The sequence below is a fragment of the Meleagris gallopavo genome, chromosome 24 (genome assembly GCF_905368555.1).
Source record: "Meleagris gallopavo chromosome 24, MGAL_WU_HG_1.1, whole genome shotgun sequence".
NCBI lineage: Eukaryota > Metazoa > Chordata > Aves > Galliformes > Phasianidae > Meleagris > Meleagris gallopavo.
The window spans coordinates 1,988,627-2,016,226 of NC_139427.1; the positions used below are offsets into that span (position 1 = coordinate 1,988,627).

The window sequence follows — 27,600 nt, forward strand, 5'->3', positions numbered from 1 at the left end:
GCAAACGGAGAACAAATATCTTAGATTTTATGTCTTTGCTCACTGGTGCACATTGTGATGCACTGACCTGGAGCGTGCCACGCTTGGCTTCCACAAAGAGAATTCAGAGTCACGGTGGCACGAACCCAATCCCTTTACCCTATGGTTGTGTAGGAGCCTCACGGTGAGCACTTTGGTAGCATCACTGTGCTCTGAGCGCCTCGCTTTGTGCCACCGCCGCTCCCTGCGGCCGCACCGCGTCCTGAAACGCGTGGGGTGCAGCTCCCTGAACCCCAAAGCTTTGCTCCTCCTCTGCCTGCAGCCGCCACGCCGCTTTGCACCTCCTTACTGCCCAAGCAAGGCAGAGCAGAGCGGCTGCGCTCGAGCACACCTGGGCTTGTTGGCCTTTCTCCTGTGCACCGAAATAGGTGGCTTGCAGCGAGCCGGGGGGAAGGGAGCGTGCAACAGTGCCCCTCACGGCAAGGAGAAGCACGCTTGGGCCAGGCACTGTTAGTAAGGATGGCACAAGCGCTGCTTGCTTCGGGCTGAGGCGCTGCTCCCCGCGCACCTGTTAAGGGCGGTGCTTTGCTAAGGAGAGCGGGGCTGGAGGGTGGGGGGGGGGGGGGGTTGGGGAGAAAGGCAGGATGCGCTCTACTCCCACCCTCTCTGCTCGGCCCCGAACACCGGAGCTCTTCGGGGGGGCTCTGCGCGCTGCCCAACGCACCTGGCCCCGCCCCACGTGCGGCTAATTAGCGGCGGGGGAGGGGCGGCTCATTAGGGATGCGGGCGCGCACGGCGCCTCGGAGGCAGTCGGCGGGAGGAGCGGCGGCGGCAGCGCGGGGCTACGGGCACAGCTCCGGTTCAGTGCGTGCGGGGGGGTGGGGGGAGGCGAGAGGAGGGGAGGAAAGCAGGAGGGGGGGAAAAAAAAAAAAGACAACGCAGAAAGCGACTTCTCTCTTCACCTGCGGCTCCGGCGGAGGTCTGCAGCCTCAGCTCCGGTCGGGGAAGGAGTGGAGTTGCAGGGCCCGCATGGGCGGAGGGGCTGAGAGGGGCGGCTGCGCCCCGCGCCTGGAGCTGCTGCTGTTCCTGGGGCTGTGCGGCCGCGCGGCAGCGCTGAGAGGTAAGCGGGGTCCCCAAGCCATCCCTCCCCGGCAAGTTTGTAAACGGAAACCCTCGGCCGGCTTCGAGCACCGGTTGCTCCGCTGCGCGAACCCCCGTCATTTAAATTAAAAAAAAAAAAAAAAAAAAAAAAAATCGCTGCCCACTCCAAAACCCCACGGGATCGCGGTGGGAGGCGAGCGGATATGCCCCAACGTTGGGGTAAAGGGAATACAGCCCTGTGGGGGGGGAACGGGAGCCGGGGACCGGGGGAGAGACGCAGCTCGGCACTGCGGGCTCCGGGCTGCGGAACATCGTCGGGAATGCGGCGTGTGCGGGGCTGCGGGCAGCGCTGGGATACCCGCAGCGGTCGCGAGGAGTGGCGGAGCCGTCCCGAAATGATGGGGCTGCGAGATCGTGGACTGTTCTGACAGCGAGAGAATCCAGCACCTGGCAGACAATGCGAGTGTCTGCGCTTGGATGCGCGTACGCGTGGTGTTACTGATGTACGTGCGATGTCGGGGTCCGTCCCCACCTCCAGCCTGGCACCTCGGTACGCTGGGCTCCGATAGGGCCGGGCACCGCGCATCGCTGGACCCGGCTTTGAGGGCTGCACAGAGCGTTCCCTCCTGCTGTTGCGGTTTTACAGAGCAAGCCTGAAGCAGGCTTTGTAGATCCGAGCACGTCCCTCTTGTTGTCGCCTTTCTCGATCTCTCCCCGCGTTCCCGCTGGGGCTGTGCCTCCATCTGCTGCCATGGGACACCATCCGCTGGTCGGGCATTGCCCGTGGGTCCGGCACGGGGCTGGGCCACAGGTGGCTGCTGGGCAAAAGCATCCCTTGTAGAACTGAACTGAATGATGAGAACGGGGGGAAGGCTGATATTACTTAGTATTTCTTTCAAAAAGGCATTTGTGACCATAAGGGACCGTGTGTGTGTTTAAATCGGTGCTTCATATGCAGCTTCATATGCATCTGGAAGAACTCTGGGGTGGATCTCAAATTGGGGAAGTGTGGTTGGGATCAGACCCCGTGAGCCCCAGAAATGTCACTGCAAACCATGTGGGGTATAGCAGGGCTGTTGCTTTAAGGAGTTTTAGTTGTTCAACTAAAATTTCCCATCCAGGACGTTTCAGGCTGAAATAGGATGGTTTGGTTTGGGAGTTGTTATGAGGAAGCACAGAGTATCCTTGGGATCAGTTGGTGGCTGTGGTCTCTGAGCCGTGATGTGCTGTGTTTGGTTGTGGCTTTGGCCAAAGCAGTGAACCTCAATCACTGACCTGCTGAGCTGTAAGGGATGCAGGTGAAGTTATCTTAAAGCCTCCTCTGAAACAAATGGCATTCTGAGATTCTGTTTTGAACTGAGTTTAAAGAGAAATGAAATGATTGTAGATAACCTTCACGCTGCGTTTGTCTGTTGGAACGAATGTCTGTGCAGTGCTTTGGGCTTTTATTTTACAGCAAACAATGCATAGACACTGAGGGAATTTGAAAATGAGATGGAAGTTGCTAATATTTTTTTTTACCTCATTGATGTATTGAAACTAATTTTGGGTTGCATGTATCCAAATAAAGATGTCTCTAAAACGTGAATGCTGGTTTTGCTCTGCATCTCGATATTAAAGCCTAAAGCTACGTGTTTCATCGTGTTCCTACATCTATGTGCATTTTGTTGTAAATAAGCACCATTTAGGGATTTTTCTTCTTCTGTTGTGACAGTACCAGTGCAGCCACTGCATCTCGCTTCTGGTTTTATTACAATAAACGCTCTGCTAAGTCTCCTCATGGAACAGGGCTTGGTAGAGCAGCGAGCCATAGGAGCGGGTGGATCAGTTTGCAATTTGGGGATTTTTATTTTATTTTTTTTTACTTTGCCTTTTTTTTCTTAATATTACCCAAAATACATGGTCTGGAGAGCTGTGAATTTAAGGCATTGCTCTGATCTGGGAACCCAAAGGACAAACCAGGTTCTGGGCAATTGAGCTCTTGGAGGAATAACGCTTTAGGAAGATAAAAGCAGCCAATTCTGGTGATGCTGAGATGAATCCAATGGCAGGGACAGGACTGATAGGCGAGTTATTTGTGTCCTGGTTCTACCTCTTGTCTGGAATTTAACGCCATCCTTGCACAAATTAGATGAGCTTCTGTTTGCTTCATTACGAACGGGCTGGAATTTCATTTGTGTATCTAGATTCTCTCAGTATTTGCAGTGTACCTCATTGCCACCAGCTTAGAGCAGTCCGGGAGCCACCGCTGCTGCTTTTATTTGCAGAGCGACGTGGATTTGCTGCGCTGCATTCAAGGAGCAGGAGAGGCTTTTTGTGTCCTGATTTCTGCATCTGAAGGAGGTGTGTTACGTCTGGTGTTGCGTTAGATTGTCTTCAGTTCTCATTCTCTGTTCCTCGTGCCCCGCTGAGAGTAAAGCTGTTTATTTGTTCCTACGTTCACCAGTTTACTACCTGGAATATTTCTCATGTGCTGACCTCAACTGAACAGACACCGTCAGCGTATGGATTTATGTGATCTTAAAGTACCAATGTCACCAGGATCTCAGCAAAGTGCAGAACTGAGATATTAGCAACTGACACGGGGTAAACAAAAACCAAGGAAAGGCACGAGAGCTGTGTGCATCAATTGTAGGACTGTGTTCAGACCAAATAGTTTTGCTGCATGAGGAAAAAGCATTCATTAAATTAACAAATCCCATCTCTGAACCATCCTTCTACTCACCATGCCTCTGTTTCTCTGCTAGTGTTTGTCTCTACTTCTCAGCTGCTCAGGGAAGAAACTTCTTTGACTTGGAGCTGTGGTTACTGAGTAGTTCGTTGCTTCTCTCTCATCTCCATGAAGATACAAGCTTGCTTTGCTTGTGCTGAGGTCTTCCTTTGTGTAGGAGGAGAAAGGAAGGTTTGAGAGAGGAGGATGGGGAAGCCTGGGGGCTCAGAAAGCAGCATTTCAACGCTGCCATCACAACGTGGAAGTTGTTATGCTTTGGGACTGACAGCATCAGTGCTTGTATTATTTCTTTTAAGTCTCTGTTCAGTGTTGTGTTGGCTTCCAGTCAGTCCTGCTCTTTTCTGCATCTATTGCTGTGCTCATCTGTTAGAGTGTAGTTCATGAGATGAAGTGGGATAGGAGAAGTGTTTCTATTGAGTGTAAGGCTGACTTTGGACCTGCTGTAGAACACTTATTGGGATTGTTTTAATTGTTCTCTGATGCTGTTTGGATGTATTACTGCTTTGCTCAGAGCACACTGAATTTTCTGCATCCTGTGGCAGCCAACGTTGGTGCTAAATGTTGCTTAGACAGAAAGCTGAGAAGTCGCACATATTGATCCCATGTTGGGAGTGTGGTGCACGCCTCTCCATCACGCTGTTCCTTTCTGATGTGTGCATATCTGGGTGATATTCCCTCCTGTCTTTCCAAAAAGGAACCCCTTCCCTGCAAAGCAGCGTGTTGTAGTGCTGCTTCTCCCTGGCACTTGTGCTTCTCCACATCCACGCTGTAGAGCTCTGCAATTCCTATCTCTTCCGATGCAGAGAACGAAGCTCAAGCTCTACAAAGATGAAATGAGCTTTCCAAGCTATGAAAGAAAATGTCCATCTTCACAGAGGCAGGGGACTCTGTATCAGGATGAATTGTTAGCAGTGAAGAAGAGAAGCTAATCTGATGGTTGTTTCACAGCGAATTACAGAATGCAAACATCAACAGTCTGATACGAGCCTAGATGGAAAATTACTTATGGTGCAAAGGATCCCGCAGGGCCATCTGATGTATGTTTTCTGTATTTTCAGCCCTGCTTTCTGGGGAAAGGTGGAGTCAGAGGGAAGGAGCAGAATGTTAACACCAGAGGCTGCTGTTTCTGTTGTTTTCGGCAGCTGCCGCTGTTGCAGTGAAGCAGATGGTCAGCTTCATTTCTATGAAATGGTTTGATATATATATATTTTTTCCATTTCTACTTTTAGAGAACCCCAATTGCCACATTATATCGCACTGCCTCACCTTATAACATGATTATTTGTAAGTATGCCCTTTTTTTTATACTTAACCATATCTTACGTGGTCCATAAACCACATTGGAGAGCATCTTGCCAAGTAGGCATCGAAAGCTTCTAATTTAAGTACATGATTTGGTGACCTCAGCCTCAAAATTCTACCTCCATCATTTTGGTTTGTGTTTTTTGTCCATTTCCCCCTTCCCATCTCCTTTTTGAGGTCTTTTTTTTAAGTACCTACCAGGACCAGCAGTAATAAAGAATGAGCACATTGTGGTGCAGTTCCATCTGTTGGGGTGATGGGCAGCACCCAGTGCCCCTGCTGGGGTTTGGGGGTGTATTTGTAGATGTCTTCAGTATTTTCAAGGTGCATTGGATGCTTCTCTACATAAAATGGTGCAATAAAAGAGCACAGCTTATCTGCAGATGAAACCCATTGAGTATGTCTGGAGATAAGCAGTGTAATCAAAATGAGTGCAGTAGGAAATAGTGTTGGTGGGTGAATGGTGGTGGTGTTGTTCCTTATATGGGTGCCTGTAGTAATGATAGGAAAACTTGAAAATCAGAAGCTTTTTATTTATTATTCCTTTGCAAAACATCCAAACTTTGCAGCTGTCAGGAAGCACAGAACACACAGCACACCTGCTCTTACCTTTTGTTGAATGGGCAGTTACTTCAAGTTGGATGTATTTTCTTTTTTTCTCAGCAATACGTTTTGTGGATCTCTGCTGTTTCTTCTTCAAGCACTTCTGCTTGTGAAATTAAATTGCTGGAGTCCTGGCGGACAATGGATGTGAAAGGAGCAAACGTGGAGGCTTCTTATAAATGCTGAATAGTTACAGAATGGCTTCCATGCTTACAGTGCTCCCAATAATAGATTGCAGTGCAGAAAAACAAATTTGCTCTATTAATTGAATTCACCTGTCATATAAAACCACGTCTGATCTGCAGTTCAACAGATGCGTCTGTGACTTTTATGGTGACAAATGCTTCAGGTTAGCAGTGTTTTGGGCCAGATTTAAAACCACTGAGGGTCCGTGGTAAGCCATTACCCTTTGAAATATTAATTTCAACTTCCAATTCCGAGGTATTTGCTGCCACTGATTTATTGCGAGGTATTTGCTGCTGCTGACATAGACAATAACGGATTTGAGTTGGAACTTTTTCTTATCTTTTAACTTTTTCTTAACTTTTAACATGGGCTGTTTGCTCAGGGTAGAAGAGTGATGCTGGGTGGCAGCTTGCAGTGCTCACCCTGTCACAGCTGCTGTGCAGCTCAATGAGGAGCAGCTGCAGGATGCAGGGTGATGCACGTCCTTACCATGTCCTAACCAAGCTGTGTGCTGTGCTCATTGTGTGGTTCTCAGAGCTCCAGTGATCCTGGAGAAATACCCCTACATCAAAGTAGCTCTCTCATTCTGAAATTTAATTATTTTTTTCTTGATATCTGTGTGTTTCTAAAGGCTTTATGAACTTCTTGATGTGGTTCATGGGCAAATGACTGGTAATTTCTCTATTTGTAAGAGGGAAAGTAGCTGAAAAAAAATGTTTAAGGGATAAATAAAAGTGGAAATAAAAAGCCACTGCCCCTATTTATCATTATATGTTATAGAGTCGTGTCAGATTTGTAGATCTGACCTGGAGTAAGGTGGTGTAACTTGTGCTAAATGGGGTCACTCAAGTTGAGATGCTGGAGATCTGTCTCCTATTTCTGCCTGCTCCGTCCAGCTGCGTGCACTCCTTGAGGCAGAAGGGAAGAGGGATTGCATGGAGCTTTAGGCTGCTCCAGAGATGCACCATCCTGACACGAGGAGGTTGGCAGTGTGTGTCACCCTGTTATTTAACCACGTATTGTGGGGAAAAGGCACTTAATCATACATTCCCTTTGTTACCAGCCCTTATTCTTCAGCTTTTCCTGGTAGAAGCAACTTCAGTGGTGTTAGATTAGTTTCTAAGAAGCAGTGGTGCTGTGGTAAGAGGGGAAACAAGTCATTCTTCTCCAACTGACACTTGGTAACAGTTTATGGCTGTCCTGAATACCTAAAAGCTTCTGTTAATACCAAATTTGCCACAGTAACAGCCAAACTCCCCCTCCGCTCCCACTTCGTTAAAAACGTAGGACTTATTTTGTGTCAAATGAGCTAACAAAATAAAAGATGAATTTAGAGTATTTAATCTGTCAGCATCAATGAATCTGAGAGGATTATCATTCCATTACTGCTAATAGATTTTTTCCAGAGATAACTCTGCTACTTGACTTGCCTATTTTTACAGATCTAATTTAGACTACGATTTAAATACTTCTGCTCTATTTTAGATTTGAATCTGTGAGTTAGTAATGTGGTACCTGACTTGTTTTGAGCTCGGTGACTTCACTTCAATCATTTGAGTGAGAGCATCTTTAATTCTTGATAAAGATTATGTGGTGTTTTCAGATCTGAGTTGTGCTAAACGTGACCTAAGAGTTGGAGCTGACTTCTTGCTGCCTTCCTGAGGAATGACAAAACAAATAGCATTGCCCTTATGATGGGTATCAGAAGGACTGATGCAGACCTGGTGCTTACTCACGTGTAGGGAAAGAGCCCAAGGATTGGGATTCTTATTTCCAAGGTCTTTTGGTGGTCATTGATATGTGAAGGTTTTTTTTTTGAAGACAAATAAGGATAACATCACTTCTTACCTTAAAGAATTAAAAAGAGTGTGTTCCTACCATCACTCCAAACGAGCTGTGGGCAGGAGGGAGAGGAGTACATAGCAGAGAAACTTCCTGACTCTAGATGGAGCCCAGGCTGTAGGATTTGACTTCGGTGATTGCAGTAATGCCCTCACAAAGGTCTTGCAGTCCAACAGTCCGACGTGTCGCAGTGAAAGGAAACCACACAATATCAGTATTAGTCTGCAAATAAATTCCCCCTTCACAGTGTGTGTTTCAGCAAATGGTTCCACATGACAGCGTGCCCCTGAGTTGTGTCTGAAGGTTAAGAAGTTTGTGCAGGTTGGGGTGATTTGTTGTTACTTTGGGGTTAGTGGGGCTGTCTTATCCAGGTGTGGGCGAACCCGTGCTCCCATTGCACTCTGAATTTAGCAGAAAACAAACCAGAGAGGGAGATGTCAGTGAGGGCTGTCGTGACCTCTTACAGCTGTAATCATCCCCAGCTCCAGCACTGCATCTCTGTAGTTTGTGATGTCAAACTGGATTACGTGGCTATTGAAACTCTGCTGTGTATTTCACAACCTCCTTGGGCTCTGTGTGTAATTAAAAGACTTTCATCCTCCAGCGTTATTTAGTGCCTTTCTCTAATTAGCTATTTCTGTGACCTTTTTTTAATACAAATATTATGTCTGCCACCTTTTCTGCATGTAAGAGTGAGACCCCTCCGCTGGTCCAGCAGTGATGGAATAGTGTAGGAGGGGGGAGGGCTGGTAGAGCCTTGTAAATCGTATCTGAGAGCCCAGAATATCATAGATAAAAGTAATAATTAATGTTTTACAGCTAGATTCTGAGTGCTGCCACTGGTTGGTGCAGCGGTATCTGGCCATCCTGCAGCCCCATGAATGAGATCATAGCCACTAACAACTTGGCAGGGCTATTCTTGAGAGATTTTTTGTGCCTTTGGAATGTCATTTATCGTTACAGTCCCCTTGGTCCTGCAGGGACAAAGGATACACTTCTTGTGATGGAAACAAATAACAAGCTGTGGTCCCCCTGTGTTTGGCTGCACTGTCATGCAGCTTGCAATATTCCATCATCTGAGCCTGTCATGCTTAACCTCTAAAGCAGCTTAACATGAGAAAGTAGAAGAAGCTATGAGTGGGGAAATAGAGCTGGGCCTGATGTTGGCTCATATTTCTAACCTTTACTTTCCTTGGGGGTATACCCATAAAGAGAAGAAGAAAAAAAAAAAAACATACAAAAAGCCCACAAAACGTTACCAGCTCACATCAAGATGTTTTTAATCCTGTGAAAGTTCTGTATTTAAAATGCTTTATTAAAGGTATAAAATATTTTCTATGGAGCTCAACCATTTTTCGTGGCAGAAAGGAAGAGGCTTCAATAATGCAGGTGTTGTTATAAGGGGAAGTAGAAAGAGGAATTCTTTTTTTCGGTGCACAGTTTCTCTCGCAGCTGTGAATAAAACGAAACCCCACAGCCCCCTAAACAGTTTGTTTTTTGAGATAGCTGCTCCCAGAATGATGTGTGATGTGTCCAGCCAAGGAGCCTTGTAAAGGTAGGACTGCAATTTGCTTCCTAGTGGTTTGGATATTTTTTTTTGCCTTATAAATGCAGAAGAAAACGAAAGGATAATGAAGACATTTGACTCAATCTCAAATGAGACCAATAGGAATCAACTTTGATCAAAATGTGAGGCCCCTGAGCTCTACATTGGTTTCTGATGGCTTTAGAAGGGCCAAGCTTTGTATGGGCACTCGAGGTTTTCCACCTGAAAAGACATCTGAAAGTTTGGGAGAGCAAAATGCACAGTGTTCCTAGAGCAGCTTAGCCATACTCTTCCTGACTTAGACTCCAGTGTCTGCAAGCAGGTTGTATTTCTTTGTATGGAAGGCTCACAATTAAATCTTAGCTGATGATGATACGTGGTGGTGGCTTGTGATGCTTCTCATGGGCTAGGCTGATGTAGCAAGTGGCTTCAAATTCATGTCTGTCATCAGCTGTGAAACTTATTTTAAGCCCAAGCTGTTCTTCTTGCACTGCTGTATATTTTAAATCTCCTACCATTGTGGAAAGCAGTAGGAGAAATCCTCTTGATGGCTGCTTAAAATCTCATCTCAATGGTTTTCAGCAAAGTAGATCCAGTGTTAATAAAGACTGAGAATGTTCCACGAATAGATTCCTATTCAGAGCGCTGAGATGATGTGCTGTATTTATGAACACGGATTTTAACCTCTAGGTTGTCATTAAACAATTTCTGCTGGAGATCAGCAAATCTCTGGTGGTTATTCCTGACCTATTCCACTGATCTGACGCTACAAATCTTTCAGTAAATTGTTTTAATAAAGAGAAGCCTATAATGAGGCAACTATGAGAATGTCATTTCATCATGTTAGAGGTCTGTAAGACTTCACACAGACAGGTGGCTGTATTGGCTGCCTACCTGCTTCCTTAATTCAGTTTAGCAGTCAGAAGAGGACAGAGGGAATAGCCCAGGAGTTGTTCAATTGCTATATGTTGCTTCTGAGATGCTTCAAAAAGAAGTTTGGTTGTGGTTTTTTTTTTTTTCAGTGCTGACATTTGAGACAATACATGTAATTTAATTCATAGCATGGTTGCAGACAATGCAGTCGTATTTCTTCTGATCTTTGTTGTTTTCTTTTCAAATGACTGACATGATTCTTGGTTATAATACTCCTCCTTATAGGCTGCTTGTTCAGTTAAATTTGTGTGTCTGCTACAGTGAGCAATCCTGAGTTTACAGTCAGTAGCTGCTATCCCTAATTCAGCATCTACTTTCTGTGCTTGGAGCAGTAACTGAGATGCTGCTGTGAGAATACACAATCTGCTTAGTTGCAAAGAGAAATTAGCATTTACACAGGAATCCCATTTAGCTTTCTCCTAGCAGATTTCTGCCTTGTAACCTAAAATCAGTGCATCTGGACCCGCTCTGATGTGGCTTTTCAATGTGTCAGGTCCAGCTGACACAGGAGACTTCGGACCACCTTCAATGGGTTGTGCAGAGATTCCTGCCAGCCTTTATGGCTTGCCTGAGCTTCAGGAAAATGTAAGGAATTCTCCATATCTCAACTTTCTTGTGCTTTTCCCTTATTTGTTAGGGGTGTAGGGATATAACAAAAAAAAAAAAAAAAAAGATCTGATTTCCCCAACAGTTTGGGCAAACTGTGTGCTTGCTGGACCTCTCCTAACTTTCCAAAGAATATGAAAGAATTCTTCTAAAGAATGGCCAACAAATCCTTACGTTAATAAAGAAATGCATTTTGTTGCACCTCTGAGTGAACTGGGAAGCTGTGGGTTTGATGAAGCACTCAAAGTGTGGGCGATGTGGCTGCTCTCTGACTTGGCTTCTCCCTTGGACCATTACTCTAACTGTAGATCACTGTAAACTACTTGCCTTAGCCTCCATTTCAAGCACGGTGGAAATGGAACAGAGGGAGCAAGTTATTTTAACAAGCACTGACTTGGATTCCGGCTCTTTTGTGTGTATTTATGTTATTGAAGGGGGCTCATGAAGCATTTGTGGCAGTGTATTCCATGTGGCGTTCAAAGAGGAGGCTCAGGAATTGATTCCATGGGCAGCCGTTGGTGGGAAATGGAAGCAAGTGTCAAGTAAAAGCAGTAGGCTCTTATTTATAGTGGAAGGAAACGCTGCACATCCCTATCTGTTCTGAAAGGGGGAAGCAGGAAAAAACACCACCATGTTCCTGTAGACCTGTGCTTGTAATACAGACACGAGAACATAACAATCCACGGTTTCTGGTAGCCTGGAAGTTGCTCCTAGCACAAATTGCACTTGGCCAAACCCAGAGCAGTTGGTTTAGCTCTGTCACAGCAATGACTAATGAGCAAAGGTGTGGGGTTTGAATGGTGCCACCTCCTTTCTGTCATTTTTATGGCAGTTAATAACCTGGGGCGTCTCACTGCATGTGGGTCCCTCCTCCTTTCCCCCAATTTATTTGCATCTTGTAAGAATGACCTTGTTATATTTCAAAAAGACAAATTCTGGAGAAGGTAGAGGCTGCCATAGCTGCTGGCTTTCCCATCGGCAGAGTTCTCTGGCTCCTAATTAGTTGCAGAAGAAATCCAGCTGACAAAGAAATAAAAGATGGAATTCACATACTCAGCTGTATACTACCAAGACACAAACAACTCCAGAATTTGCAACAGGGTCAGCAAGAATGGCTGCATTTTATATTTGGTGGACTGTTACTTTATGTTGTATAATGGAGTGTTACCTTATGGAAACATCAGAGATGTTCACACAGCCCAGTTCCATGCATGAGCTAGAATATAATTTTGCCCCGTGATGCTGAGCACCCCTCTGGAATCCCAGCAGAGTGTGGGCTCACTCAGCACAGCAGGAGATGATGAAATACTCTGAATTACTGCACCTCATTCTGCATTATTTCATCCTAAGTTTTGATCCTTCCCTCCAGGTTCGTAGCACGAGTTTAGCTTTGTTGCATGGCCTGAATCCATAACAGGTTCATTTGAGTCTGTCACCATGACCTTACATCTGACTGTTCATGCAGAATGTTTCTTCCTGCTTTTCTCCTTTATCAGAGAGCTTTGTGGAAAATAATTTCCATTGGTATCATAAGGAGGTTATGTTATATGGTATTTCGTATTCTTTTTAATGCTATGTCAGCATCTTGTTCAGAGTTCACTTTTTTGCTGCGCTTTGGCCATGTGTGATGAGGTGCAGGCACTGTTCTAGATAGAATTCAGGCTATGATGAGAAGACAGTTGAGAATAATTACTCTTTTATGCTGTGTTCTAAAAGGAGTTATCTATAAATATCTGTCAGGTTACTACTTCCTAAAAATAATTGTTATCTAGAGCAAAGGCTTTACAGAAACTTGGAAAGATTTGAGCTCCCACGTGCTGAAATGACCTTCATGCCATGGTCAGGGTGGGTTCCTTACCATCCTTGTGCAATGGTTCCCAAAGTGCTGTGCAGGAGGCAGGATGCTGAGCTGTGCCCTCCTGCTCCAGCTGTTTGAACACAGCCCGCAGTGCCAGCAGGGAGCATTGCAATGTTTTGAGGATTCCCTGAGCCCAGAAAGGTGTTATGATATTGCAGAGCTGCTCTGGGCTCTCTGCCTATGCAACTTCTTTCTATCTGCAGTTGCTTTATTACACCCAGCGTGTGTTTTGTCCTCTTTTGCCTTAAACTTAGCCCCAGAGACGCTATGGCCAGGCTTAGTTTACTTTCTTATGTCACCAAATGTAGTTTATAAGAGGCCTTGTCATTACACAGTGTTTTAGAAAAAATAATTCAGCTCTTGAAGGCAAGCAGAACAGATGACTTAAATAGATAGCTGCCTCTCACCTATGGGTACCCCCATCAGTTCTTTGTATTGGTCTGGCTGGGAGAGAGAATGACACAAACCTGTGCCAGCTCACACAAAGTTTGGGGAGCTCTTAGTAATGCTCAGAGCTAATGAATTATTGCTTATCAGATCTATGAACGTCACATCTCGATGCCTGCATCTTTAAAAGAAACTTCAAAAGAATATTTTTGTCTCTCAGATTCCCCAGTTTTTTTGCAAAAGGCTGAAAAACACTTTTTAGAACCTTAAACTGCCATCTTCTCTCAAATCTGTCTTGACAACTGTTTGATGGTATTATCATCACAAATGGACTTCACCAGTGTTGGAGATATCTGAGCAATTCTAAATGGCATTGGAGTTTGTGTAGGCTTGCTGCTGAGGGAAGAGCTAGATTAAAGGCTAAATGCATCTTGTGTGCTGTGATGTATCTGATGCAGTGAGTGGGAGTATTGTAGTCCACAAGCTGAAGTGAGCAGAGCAAGATGGAAAGCAAACAGTGCTGAAGACTTCCAGTCTGTTGAGATGGATACTTCGAGGCATTATGAAGGGCAACCAGAAGCATGGCTTCAGTTTTTAACCAGCGTGATTCCTGTGGCTCTGTAGAATGAGCCTCTGGTTTCTCTTTTCCAAGCTCTTTTCTCACCATAAGTTTTAGGGACATGATTTGAGTGTCTGAGGGGAGAAAGGAAGTGTGTAATTCCCTCAAATCTTATTCTTGTAATCACTCCATCTCTTGGGCAGCTGCTTTAGAGCTGACTTGGAGTGGGCTATGAGTGATGCAGATGGTGGTTGTGTGGACGTGGGTATGATGGGAAGATGCTGGCAGTGGGGTGGGTTCCTGTATGCTGCCTAATGCTGTGACTGGCAGCAATTGACTTCTCTCCCTAGGTTTTTGTCTAAAATAGGGGCATTTTCAGACAACTGCATACGCTTTATGCCCGATGTGTTCTAGAAAGGACGGTAGGTGATAAGTTTGGGACTATTAGCTGTCTTGGTCAGATATTTTGTAGTCTTAAATCTCTCGTGTGCCTTTCTTCATTTAAACCACAAGAAGAACCTGCAGAACGTACAATTTTTTTTTAACTATGTGACTAACCAAACCAAAAGGTGGCTCAGCTCTCCTTCCCTGTGGGCTTTCTCCTGTATCTCATAGACTGCGCTCATTGCTGTGGCTCCAAAGCAGTGCATGAACCACTTAATTCTACTCTTTCTCCATTTAACGAACGGACAGGAGGCTGTTATTGTTACAGACTAGGTGCTATGGGCCACCTTCACCTCTGTGGCAATCAGAAAGGTGATGTGATGTTTGCTGTGTGGGGAAGGGCACTGCCTGGAGTCCTGTTATAACTCATGAGGCTCAGAGTACAGAATCTTATGTCCTTTTTCTGGAAGGTGAGGGTAGCTTAGTGCACACCTTTGTTAATCCTTGGTTGCAAGGGTTGTGTGCTGGAAGCAGCCAGTTGCTCTGTACTGATGTTTCTTATGTGATTTCTGCACCTTTATGGGATCTGAAGTCATGTCTTTTGGCTGCCCTGTTTGCTGTCGCTGTAGATAATTCCTTACAAGTGAAGCAGGATGTTTCTAATTGCTGTAATACAAAAGGAGGACAAATGGTCAACTGAACAACTTTTTAAATAAAAAATACGCTTTTGTGCTTTGTTAGTATGTGATATCTGTCCTTGTCTTGGTTCTATGCCTTTCTCACGTTAAAACAAAGGATATTGGCTTGCCTTTCTCAGGGGAGGAGTGCTGATCTACTCATGAGGAGGTCTGGCTCACAAAGCTTGTGAAATCCAGAGGAAATCCTTTGATTGGCAGCAAGAATTGCCAGGGTGTTGACTTTGTGTTCTGCAGCCTCACTGGAGATCTGCTTTGATGCTGCCTTGTTTCCTGCTAACATGAAAACAAAAGTTGCTGTGCTCCCCATTTCTGGTTTAGCTGTTGTAAACGCGGCCCCTGGGGAAGCTGTTTGCTTGGAAATGATTTGCATCTTTGACAGCATCTTCTTCTCCCTGTGTTAAAAATGTAGGGCAGAGTCTGTCAGCAGTAGAGGCCCTCTCTTCATTTTTCCCTTCTTTTCTGTTGGTTGGTTAATTACGTTTGTGGGTCCAAAGAAAAAAAAAAATCTGCTGTTATGCAGGCAATTGACATTAATTTTGTAATAACTTAATCTGTGCCAAGGAACATAAAACAGATCAAAACCTAAACTCGAATGACTTTAAAAATGATAAAATAACAGCATGCAGCAGAGCTACAGTGTGTTATCCTTCAAACTTGGGAAGCTGTTGGAAGTTGGAATGTTGTGGTCCATCTCAAAGGGACCGTTTTAGTTTAATATGTTAAATTGCATTGAAGTATAAAAATAGCCTCTTCTAAATTACATCTGCATCATGTGACTTCTCAGACCTATTTACTTTCTTCATTTTAATCCTACTAAAGTTATGACTGAGAACATTATAAGCTTTTCTATTATATACATGGTACAAAACCAATTAGTCTTGCAGTGCTGGGCCTGGGATCCTGCTGGGGTAATGCACTCAGTTGTGAACAAAAGAAAGTTATTAGGATCATTTGCAGCAGGATGCTCTGGAAGCCACTGAAATATGTTTGATTCATTGAAGGTGGTTTCTGAGAAGGTCCAGCACTGTATTTCTTTGCCCTTTAGGTCCTCCTTGTGAGAACAGCAAAACTCCAGCCCCATAAATTGGCTGTGTCAGATTGAATGAGGGAGGACCTCTGTGAGTGTTTTGGAGCAAAGGGGCTCTTATCAGAAGTGATGGGGAATCTGTATGCAATGCAGCCCATGATGTGAGCACTGGGAGGGCTGACTGGGTCTGAGCTCTGAGAGTGTGAGTTATCAGCTGAGTGTGGCACAGGAAGCAGTGGAACAGCTATTAAATGTTCAAACCTTGCTAAGGGGATGTGTGTTTGGGGAAGCAGCCAATTGCAGCACTGTATCTACTGCTTTGACCCTCTTTCAGGACACCATTTTATTTTCTTTCCCCCTCTAACGACATCCCCACTCTCTGGGGATAGGTGCTGGCTTTGCATAGTGTAACAGCACAGATTCTGGCCTCATTACTTTTTTACCTTAAAGTTCAGAACTCGTTCTGAGCAGATGAATGGTTGGATGCTGTGGCATTGCCTCCTCCTGGAAGGAGAACAGCTCTGCAGGGGATCTTTAGGGTTTGAGATCCAGATCCTGCATCTGGTATGTGGCTATGGGTCATCCTGATGAGCACCAGGAAAGTGGAAGGATGAATGTTTGGTCCCAGCAGTAAATTACAGAAGCATTTGCTGAAAGCGCCGTTCTGCTGTTTTCCATTTAAATAATGATTTAATTGCATGTGAATTATGTTGGGTCATTTTTTTAATTTTTTTTAGACAAATTACTGCTGTCAATGAATTTTATAAACCATGACCTCTACTCTGCAACCTTCTCTCAAAGGCTAGGAAAAATATCCAAGCTGCTTAACCACGATGCCAACTGTCAAATACATCACTGTGCTTTGCCTGCCCCCAGCATTTGCTGTCACTTGGGGAGTCAGGAACTTCTCTTGTTGACTATGCAAGCATTTACTATCTGTCCACAGGACATTCTTTGCTTGATCAGACAACTTTAATATGATGTGTATTGGTGAGCGTTGTCTGATGATGAGGGATTGTTTCATTCAGCATCCATACGACCTCTGAATCCCTTTACAGAGCTCTGAATCATTGCGTGGAATTGGATGTAGGATACTTTATAAGAATTCAGGATAGGAGCTATTGAAATATGTAATTAGAAAGGGCTTTTGGCACGTTTTCTGAAGTTGGGAATAATTGGTTGCTTCTCATTGTACACATACACCATAATGGCACATCAGAGGGTGTGACAGTCTGGTACCAGTCTGCTCCATCAGTACACTTAACCTTATGTCCTGATTTGATAGTGGAGTTGCTCTTTTAAGCATAACTGTTAATTAGAAGCAGATTGTTTACTGAGGTCACGTCAGTCACTGCCGTTAAACAATGAGTGCCAAAGCCTTTTTTTTTTTTTTTTTTTTTTTTTGGAGACACATGTGGGAGATCCCCACGATCCCATGACTGCGTTGTATTTAGCAGCTCGCCCTCCCTGTCTGCTGGCACCTCGAGGTGCTGAGGCACCCATCGCAGCTCTGCCTGCGATGCTGTAAGGAGGTGTGGATGGCAGTGTGAAAACACAACTCTGCTGACAGCTGTGCCATTCAGATCTGTCTTTTTAAAAATGTATTTTCAGAGCCGTGCTCTTCCTTGAAAGCAGAAATGCTGATGTGTGACAAAAGAGTTCTAAATGGCAGGTTAAGAAATATCTGAGCCCCTGTCTGGGCTCTGACAGTCTTTCCTCCATAACACAATTGAGTGACAAGGAGTGGCTGTATGTGGCAGAGCAGAGCTTTGGAGTTTTCTCCTTATCCCAGCAAAGCTGCAGTTCTTGCTTTAGTCAGCGTAGGAGTTTTGCTCTCAGGACATTTTCCCTATTGTGGTGCTTTTTTATCCAGAGATGGGAGCACTTCTTATACTGACTGGGCAGGGATGCTCCTGACTGCTGCTTCTAATATCTGTAGTAATCCTGAGTCATTGAAGGTGGCCAAAGAGCTGCTCCAGCACTGAGACAGAGTTCTGAAGCACTTCTTCTGCACCCCATCTGCACTGCCGTGTGCTGAGACCAAGGGCTGTAAGCAGCTGCACCTGATGGGGAGAGGGCATGGAATGGTTAAACACCCATAACATGGAAAGATTAGGTTGAACCTATCAGGTTAAAGTGAAGGGGATGTTCTGTGGGTGTGATCTTCGAGAGCTCTTTCCAAACTGCCTCCCAACTTTGCCTGTTCTACCATCGGGACAGAACCACTGCTACGTTAAGACTTCAAGATACAAATGTGAGAGCAACCAGAGCAGTGCTTCATTTTCTGCTCTGCTAAAAAAAAATAAAAAAAAAAATTGTTGTGTTTTTTTCCTCCCATAGCTCTGTTTTTTCTCTTTTTAGTGACACACACGTGGTATTTTTAGAGAATTCTTAAAAAATAACTCTTTGCAAGTAGGGTACTTCACGGCGTAGCTTTGAAATATAGAGGTAGAAGGAGCCATATGTCACTTGATTAAAATGTTGCGCTGCGATTTGGATCTGCTTCTGTAGATTTGACAAAGACCTCAGGCAGAAGTTTTGCCGTTCTGTGACTCGATTAATCTGAACGAGGTAAATCTGCCCGGCGTGAGCCATCACTCAGCTCAGTGACAAATCTCCCTCCGAGAGCAGCATGGCAGGGAGTGGGAGCCAAGCAGTGCTGCCGAAGGGTTTGCTTAAATGCATGTTTTTGTTAAAATGTTTTGGAGATGTTGGCAGTGACTGCATTTATTTATTTATTTATTTATTTATTTATTTATTTATTTGTTTATTTATTTATTTATTTATTTATTTGCAGCTTCATACGAGTGTGCATGATATTGGCTTCTACTTCTCTTTATTCAAAGTAAAGCTCTTGGAAACTGTCCTGAAAGATGCACGTGGTCAGATTCTCAGGAGACTTAAGACAGCAAAATGTTTAGGAAGCTGAAAATCTGGCAATTCTTGGCAATCTTTTTAAAGAAGTTCTGTCTGCTTAACAGCAGCTACAGTGAGCTGTGCGTGGTGAGTTACTCTCAGACCATTCAACAAGCTCAACTTATTTCCAAATGCACTGTGAAATCTCCATTACTGAGGGCATGCTCTATGTTTAAAGCTTCTGTAAGTGGGGTTCTCCCTGGTCAGTGATGTTCAGGTGGTTGCTAGGATGGTAGCTAAGAACTTCTGCATGAAGAGTTATTTACAATATATAATAATAATTATCTACACTATTTGAAGCAGTGCTGTAGGATCAGAGAAAACCAACTGTACCGTTTCTATAGTGCATTGCTTGTCTGTTCTGCTTCCATATCTCCACGGACAGCTTTCAGAAATCCTGTTTTAGGAACAGCTGGCCTTCTTGAATAGAAACATTAGAACTCTGGAGCTGTTTTTAGGTATCAGTGCAATAAATGTTAGTTTGAGTCAAAAACACAGCAAGCAAAAGATGACTGTGCAACAGAATACTCATTTTGGAGCTATAAGGAGAAAAGAAAATGCAATTGCAACCCACGGTGGATATGCAGTCACTGAAACCATCTAGATGTAACTTTGGGAACTTGATTTTGTTTGGAAGGAGCCCCAAGGCTCTTATAGCAGATGGCAGCCCAGGACCTGCAAGGCACCGTCTGGGAGCAGCCTAGGATTTCTGCATTTATTGCTTCAACAGTAACTAAAGCAGTGTAATTCCATTAAGATCTAATCTGAAATTGTTTTTCAAGCTTGGTGTGGCGTGAAGGAAAAGGCCCAGATGAGTTCTATGTGACCTGTGTTTTGAAGATGGGAAATGTGCTGGGAGAAGGGATCGTTGGAGTTGTGATTACCATACAGTGATCGTGCTTCAGGCTCCAATATAAAAGCATCTGAAATTGAACTTGGTGTGAGGCATGACTTGTCCAGTGTGCTGATGTTTGAGCTTTCTCTTTTATTTTCTTTCATTTTCTTATACAAAATGGGGATGAAGTGATAAGTGTGCTTAAAAAATTATTGCAGAACTATGGTGCAATGTTATCACATAAAGCTTTTAGCCCGAGGGAGCAGAACATGGGTTGGTATGTGTTGTTCCTTCACTTGGAAGTGCTGTTTTCTGCAGTTGCATTTTTCTTTGAAGCTGTTCTTTTCTCTAAATCTTGCTGTTCTAAATAGTGGTACGTTGTGAGCTAGAAAGAGGAAAAAATGGGCTGAGTATTGGGATCTGAGGGCTTCCACGTGCCTTTCATTTTGTCTGTGGTATGAACCAATTGCTCAAGTGAAGATCAACGCTGGAGCTGGCTCTGGCAATAGGGAAGGGAGCAGCTAGTTTTGAATCTTTGCCTCTGTATCCACCTCTGTTTTCTTCAGTGTGTACAGATTAGACAGGTATGAGTGCTTGTTGATCTCCCGAATTATTATTTACTCAAATTATAACTAAAAACTTGTGTTTAAATCAAGTAATCTTCTAAGGGAGGGTGCATGAAACAGCAGCTTCATTGGCAACGTTTCTGAAGTCCGTCAATGTCAGTCCAAGTTTAGATTTTTGAGCTCAGTTAATTGAGAGTGATATTAAAAACAAACAAAAAACGGAGGGGAGAAAAAACCCACCAGTATGCTGTTGAAGCATTAAGATCTCATTCTTGTATGCGATGCACTGTGACAGAAAGCTCCCAGTAAATGTTTGTTAGAAGCCTAGGAACAAAGCCCTTGACTTAACGTCTTTGAAGCACAAAGCATCTTTAATATTGGAGGATCAAAAAGGAAAAAAATGCAGAGTCTGTGCAAAAGAATTTGCTGATGAATACATATAGCGTTGCTGGTTTGTGTTTGGCTTTTGATGAAGCTCTGGTTGTATGGCATCGCTGGGGTGGATCAGTAAGGAGTGGCCAAAGTCATGCTGGGATGACTGTAATCCATTCTTGATGGAAATAATGTATTTGCAGTGCGATCAGTTCTGAGGAAAGAGATGCATGGAGGGAACTTAAGTCATTTTTGGTGTTTCGTTGTGCTTTATTCTTTGGATTTAGTAGTTTTTGGATTTACCAAAAAGTGAATGATAGCTCCCTGTCTGCCTATTAAAACAGGACCTTCAGAAAGGTGTTCAAGATCAAATAATGAGTGAGATTCTCAGCATCTGTAACTTCTCACTGTTTTGCTGTTTGGTGGGTAGTGTAAGCCCACGCAACTCCAAAGTGCTGACCTCTATTGGCTAACACAGCAATGATTGAGAAGTAGGATTTAGAATATCTAGGTCCTCCTTTGCTTTCTTCTGTATATCTTTACTTTGGTTAAGTCCTCTTGATATTATTATTCAGAAGTAGGATGGTTTTTCCCTCTTCCAGCTGGGTTTTGAGCAAGGGAAAGCGAGAGGTGATGGAATCAATGTATACATCACTAAGGGATTTTTATTATTTTTTTTTTAATAAGGGCTATCAGATGGGTTTGTTTTTTGTTTCTTTTTTGACACCTATTAAGCATCCAGCAGTTCCTGTTAAGAACAAGTGAGAGCACACTAGAATACTTTAAGGCTGACCCATGTCATTCAAGACAGCTAATTGGAAGCCAAGGTTTTCTTAGAATCACTGGATGTTGATTGCAGCCGTGGAAAGAAATCTGATGTCTGTATAGTGCAAGTTGGAAAAAAGTTTCCATACCTTTCACAGAACATAGAATATAAGGTTCTCCTTGACCCGAGGAAAAAAAACTTGCCTGCTGTTGCAATGTCAGTGCTGATGCTTCGTGCTGATTGCTTTCTTTTCAGCCCAGGCTCTATGAAGCAATACATAGTAGTGGCCATTGAATTCAAGTCCCACAATTTCCGTCTCATAGACTGCACTATTGTCACACACAGATGCATTCAGAGGATGGGAAGATGTGTGCTGTGAATGCTTCAAAGTAGAGCACTGTGCTACACTTGAACAGAGGTTACAGTTTCTATGCTGTTGCTGGATAAATGTAAGAATTTTCATTGATTTCATAAATGTCTTTATAGCACTGGGTTTAAAACAAGCTATTCTTAAACTGTTGCTACACAAAGAAGTAGAAGAATTTCTGTGATGCCCCTTGGGGCAGGAGGTGGCAGGGTGAGAAAAACACATGCAGATGGGCAGGAGCAGGAAGAACTCGCCCTCTAAACTAAGCAACGCACAGCAATTTGCATCAGTGATGCAGTGAAACAAACTGTTACAATACAGAGGGGTTTAATTGTAAATTGAAACTGCCTTGGGACATCATCACAATTGAGTTTCTGTGCAGAATCATAGGTCTTGAATGGCTGCAGCTCTGCCAAATGATAGAAGATGCACATCTTTGCAGAAAGATGCGTTTCTCCCCTCAAACGTTTAACACTGCTGGATTTCTTTTTGATGTCTTTTTCCAAAGAAATAAAATGAGATAAATTTCCTTGTTTTTCTGCAGCTGCTTACCGGGTTGATTTTGCTTCTGGCAAAGTCAAACTGAATAGAAAGAAATGGAAAGGAAGAAGGAGCTGGATGCTGACAGGGTTAGCAGCGTCACCTGGGAAATGATATATAAATGTTTCATGGGAAGGCACTGAGACAGGCTGCCCAGGGATGTCCCATTTCCCACTGGAAGTGCTCAATTATTGGCTTGGTGGGACTTTGAGCAACCTCACCCCATAAGGCTGGCCCTCTTGGTGGTAAGGGTGATAGAGCTCAGTGTTCTTTAAGTTTCCTTCCAACCCAAATGTTTCTATGGATGCCATTGCTCTTCTCTGCATTCTCTAATCACTTTACCTTTGAGCCTTGTCTCTCCTGTTCTATGCTTTTCCTTTTTCCTTTCCCTTTGTCTCCATGTGAAAATGAATTATCAGGTCAGCAGTGTAATTCATGGAAAAAATGGCCTGTAAAACCACCTGGAAAACCAATCCATCTATCTTTATTTGATGCTTGTGGATTCCTTAATACGTTCTAGAGGAGTTTGTCTTACCTGTGTCAAGATTTTCTTGGCAAACGGCCATTTCCATAGCAATAAATGTACACTTAGAGCATACATCTTGCTGTGTTCGTTTGTCTGTATTGAGAAGTTGAGTGTCTGTATGCAGGGGCCTGTCAATTTATTAGCATTTTCTGCCTGTTCCTGCCCTTGCCTTCTATGCCAGTTGTCCATGCTGACATGGGCAGTTCCATGCTTTTCTCATCATGAATTTCAAAATGGTTTAACCTTTGGGTACCTGGGAGTTGTGCTGCTGTATGCTGTGTATGCAGTGCAATAACCTGCTGGTTTTGATACACCTTATCAGTATATTGATTGAAAACCTGACCTTGGGCAGCTTACATTCAGATGCCGAAGAATGGGGAAACATTCTGCATGTGGCCACAATCTGCTGAATTTCATTGAGTCGTAGAATGGTTTGGCTTGGAAGGGACCTTGAAACTGAAATCAATGATGGAAATGTTGAAGGACAAATGTAAATACACTCAAATCTACAATTCCAGGATGTGTGCGTATCCAGATGAGCAAAGTTGCAATGGTTTGATGCACAGAATCATCTCCTGATATTCAGTTTGATAGCAATGTTCAGTTGTACTACAATTAAGTAATGGAAATGTTCAGTTGTCCTTCTACAGATTTGACCAGACCTTCTATAAAAGTGGAAAATACCCACTGCACAACATCGGCCATGCATTGAGGTACATGGAATATTCACAGACACAAAACTACAAGTAGGAAACTGTGCAGCGAGCCAAAGGTTTGAGCATTTCTACATTTTCTGTGCACTGAGAAATTTTTAATGCTTCCAAACGCAGAGTGCATTACAAACCTTAATGCTACCTGAGTTATTAAACCTTTTGAACAGCCGTGGCCTTTTGTTTTCTCACTATTTATGTCAGGTAAGGCTGTATCTGTTCAGGTAATCATGCTATGTAACTACAGAGGAATGTAAATGATGTGTCTCAGTTCGCTGAATAGCAGACGTGGAATATAAATGATATTTATGAGGAAGTTGGGAGTGCTTTAAATATTGTGAAACCACTTAGTTTGACACATTGGGGATAATGATGCTGAAACAGTAGATGCTTTGTAAACTAGTTAATGGCAACAATTTTCTAAATCAAAGCGATCTACACTTTCCCATTTACAATTTCATTTCTAAGTACTGAAGTCTCATAAAAGGGTTTACAGCATCGAATCTGCTGCGTGCAGTTACCTGGCACCGAGGCAGCAGCATTATCTGCAAACTATTTTAATAATTTATTTTTACTATTTTGTGGATGTGTTTTTTTTTTTTTCTGCTCTCTTTTCATGCTGAAGTAGAATTCTAACATGCAAAAATGATTTTAAAATTGTGTTAGGGGGCTGAAAAAGTGCATTTGTGGTGGAGCTGTTGTGAGGTAGGCTCGACTTTATTGGAAATATGTTTTTAAAAATTATAGTGGGATTTTTTATACTAGGAAGTCGTATGGGTGCGATTCGTGTGTGCACATGTGATTTTGAGAAGGAAAGCAGATGTAGGTGTGACTGTGGATCACCTTAATCCCCTCTGTCTGTCAGTGCAGAGCTGTTCCCTACAGAACAATTTCCAGCATTGAACCGTGACTACTTATAAATTTCTCAGATGATGTTTCCACCACTTCTCCCAAGAACGACCCCCTCCAAAGTCTCATTGATCTCCATGTCAAGCGAGTTTTTCCTCCTATTCAACTGTAGTCTTCCTTTTTAGGAAAACTGGCTTCTTTCCGTTGCAAAGAAACGACATTATTTGCTCGTATCTGCAGCTGTGTGCTGCCTGTTGTGCAGTGCAGTGAGCCCATTCTATTCCATGTCTATTCCATTCTATTCCCACGTCTAGTCAGACATCTAGCAGAGCAGTTTGGTGCTTGTTCTGTTGGGGCTGCTCTGCGAGGGCCCATTTCAGTGTCCTCCTGAGTAGAAACAGAACAAGGAATATAAAACAAGCATCACATTGACCAGTCTAAGATAAATGGGTATAGATGTCTAATAATGATGTTGTGTAAATGTTCAGAAGTGCAGACTTAGGTCTCTAACTCCTCTTTGCCCTCACTGGATCTGTTTGCTTCTTTTTAAATTCTGTATTTGGTGTTTGTGAGGTCTTGTGATGGGCATAAACATCACCTAACAGAAACCTGTGTGTTTAGCAGTGCCCTCGGTATGATGTGAGCGTGTAAATTTAATCCTTCAACCACGCCTGTTCCCTGAAGGTGTTCAGGCAGCTTCCAAAGGATGACTTCCATGAGAACAGGTTTCCATGCAGCTGATGGAGATGATGGAGCTGATGTGCAGATGACCTGGCATTGGTTTCCATTCATACCTGTAAGTGAACCCCAGGGCAACCAGCCTTACCAGCCACCTGGCGGCTTGGACACTACACGGTTTCCTGGGTCTCAGCAAGGTGAAATTAAAGGAAGAAGTTTTCTGAGGGGTTTTCTCAGCTTCCTGGGTTGTGCTGTGGAAGGTGTGGCACACAGTGCTGTGTTGCCTGGATTTCTGCCTGGCTGGATGTGTCCCATCCTTATGGAATGCTGCCTGCATTCTCAGGGAATCCCATGCAGAGCTGTGCCTGCTCATCTCCTGGCACTGTGTGATTCTATCCCAGCTGGGAGCTTCTGGCAGCCCATGTATCATATGTGCTGGTCTGTGCTCCTCCAGAGAGGGGAACCATCATCATTTACATTTCAGTTGCTTTGAAAATCAGCGTGTGGGTGTAGATGAACTTGATAGTACCATTAAAACAAAGCAAACTGAGCACAAGTGTGTTAAAGGATGTTACAGCAACTTTGGGTGCATTATACATTCTTCTCTGGTGCGTGGCAGACAGGAGCAAATGAACTTTAATCACTTCAGATTAATGGAAATTATTTTCTCAGCTCATGTCATAACAGAGCACATTAGCAATCATGCGTACTTCATCACGTTCCAAGGAGGAGAGCTGGAGGAAAGTAATGCAAGACGTTCAGATTGTCAGCTCTGTACTGCAGTGATGGTGCCTTTGCTTACACCGTGATAAATCAGAGTCTTTTAAAGGGAGACAATTCTTCCTTTCCTCAGATTTTTGAAACAGCAGTAGGCACAGTAGCCATGTGGTGGTGGAATGGACGTGGTGTGTTATGCAAAATCATGTTAGAACCCATGAGTCTGGCCTGGGCCTCTTTACAAAGCCAAGATGTGTATTATGCTGCACCGAGAGCTCAGTACCAGCACTGGGGGTCCAATCCTAAACACAGCTTTGAGGGGTTCCTATCTTATGGCATATGGTGACATTAAGATAAAGAAAAAAAAAAAAAAAAAGGTAATTTATGGTAACAGATGGTTTTGAACTCTTCTTGGATCTGTTGAGTACTTTTTAATTTTTAATTTACAATGAATCTTTCATACAACATTTAACCAACGCTGCTGTCGTCTTTTAAAATATATGAAACCTTGATGCAATTGTTTGGAAAATTTCATGTGGATGCTGTGTGCTTAAAATTAAACAGTTGCTAGAATATGAAGCAAAGTAATTTCACTGACATCTTGATGCTCATTTCTTGCTGTTCAGGATGTTGCATTTAAGGGGAAAAAAAAAAAAAAAAAGCATGTTGTGTTGTTAACATAATCCGTGTTATCAAAACAACTCCAAACCTCTGAACTCAAATGACAGCACGAGAAGCAGCTTCTGAGATGCTTCTGCTTCTTTGCTCTGAATTACATTCGTGATTCCATCAGGTGTTCCACAAATTATGGTTCTGCCAGTCTGGAAAACGCAAGAAGGTTCTTGAAAACATCTGCTGTAGAGAATCATGGTTTCAAATGAAGTTCATTAGAGTTTGAAAATGTTCCTTACCAGGAAACTGTCTTGTAAACATTTCCTCCTTTAATTTTCAGTTTAGTTTTAAGGATTTTAAGAACTCCTCAAACACAACTATTTCCTCCGCTGGATCAAAAACTTTACTTACAATTCCAACCTGCCTTTGTAAGCCAGCAGTGTTTGGGACACTGGTTGGTGCTCCCCAGCTTGTGGCTTTGTGCATCCCTGATGTTTGGCCGTTCTCTGTGGGTTGTGGCTGTGTAGTCCAACTCCACAACAACGTCCTCCTAATGCCCATTCTGGGGAATTTAGACAAATCTGCCTGGACTTTTCATGCCCGAAATAATACAGCTATTGCTTCCTCTTGAACTAATTGATGTGCAGATTCATCACAAGAAAATTATCACTTAAAATCTTAAGTGATGCACAAAAGCCAGTCACTCAAAGCTGGATTTGAACAATTGCTTTAATCTCCCATCTGTTGGCTGGACTTGTCATTAGCTCTGGGAATGTCATCCCAGCTGGGGCTGTCTGTGCTCCTTCTGGGAGGTGGACAGGGGATAAAGCAAAGTGTCAGACCTACTGAAGTTACATCTGATGCTCTCAGACGTGGCAGGAATGCTCACCTAGGAACACCAATGATGTTCAAAGTAGCACTTTTTCTTTTTTGTGTAAGCCAGCTTACACCATATCATTTGTTAGTTGGAAGCAAAACCTGAATCGAGGGGCCATACTTAATTCTGGGCTAAGAATCTCTTTTCAAAACCTGGGGGGAAAAAAAAAACAACACTCTGTTGATAGCATGAAAAATAATAGAAAGTTTCCAAACTGTTGTTCAATTCATTGTGCTAGTTGGGCCCAAGAGAACATCTGCTATCTCCTTCAGTTGATTATGCAAATATGAATAAATATGTGAATACCTATTCCTACTTTTTATCCTCTGTAATCTAATGTGTCCCCTGACAAAATGCTCTCAAATTATCTTCAGTGAGTAATGACTTGCATTTAGTATTTTATTCCTAACTGTCATATAGATCATTTTTCTGTAATACTTTACGTAAATTAGGAAACCTTCCCCATGGCATGCATAGGGCTGCCAGAGAGTTGTTATGAGATGAAAAGTGCAAACAACACAATTTTC

General features: G+C 43.5%; 1 protein-coding gene across 1 annotated transcript in view; it reads left to right on the forward strand.

The window, feature by feature from the left end:
• Positions 1-907: 907 nt before the first annotated feature.
• The window catches only part of UNC5D (unc-5 netrin receptor D), a 93,303-nt gene continuing 66,610 nt past the window's right edge, over positions 908-27,600 (forward strand). The window contains exon 1 of the mRNA XM_085242871.1: positions 908-1,099. Within this exon, the coding sequence (XP_085098997.1) occupies positions 1,009-1,099 (91 nt within the window). The 5' untranslated portion in view covers positions 908-1,008. The remainder of the gene's footprint in view (positions 1,100-27,600) is intronic.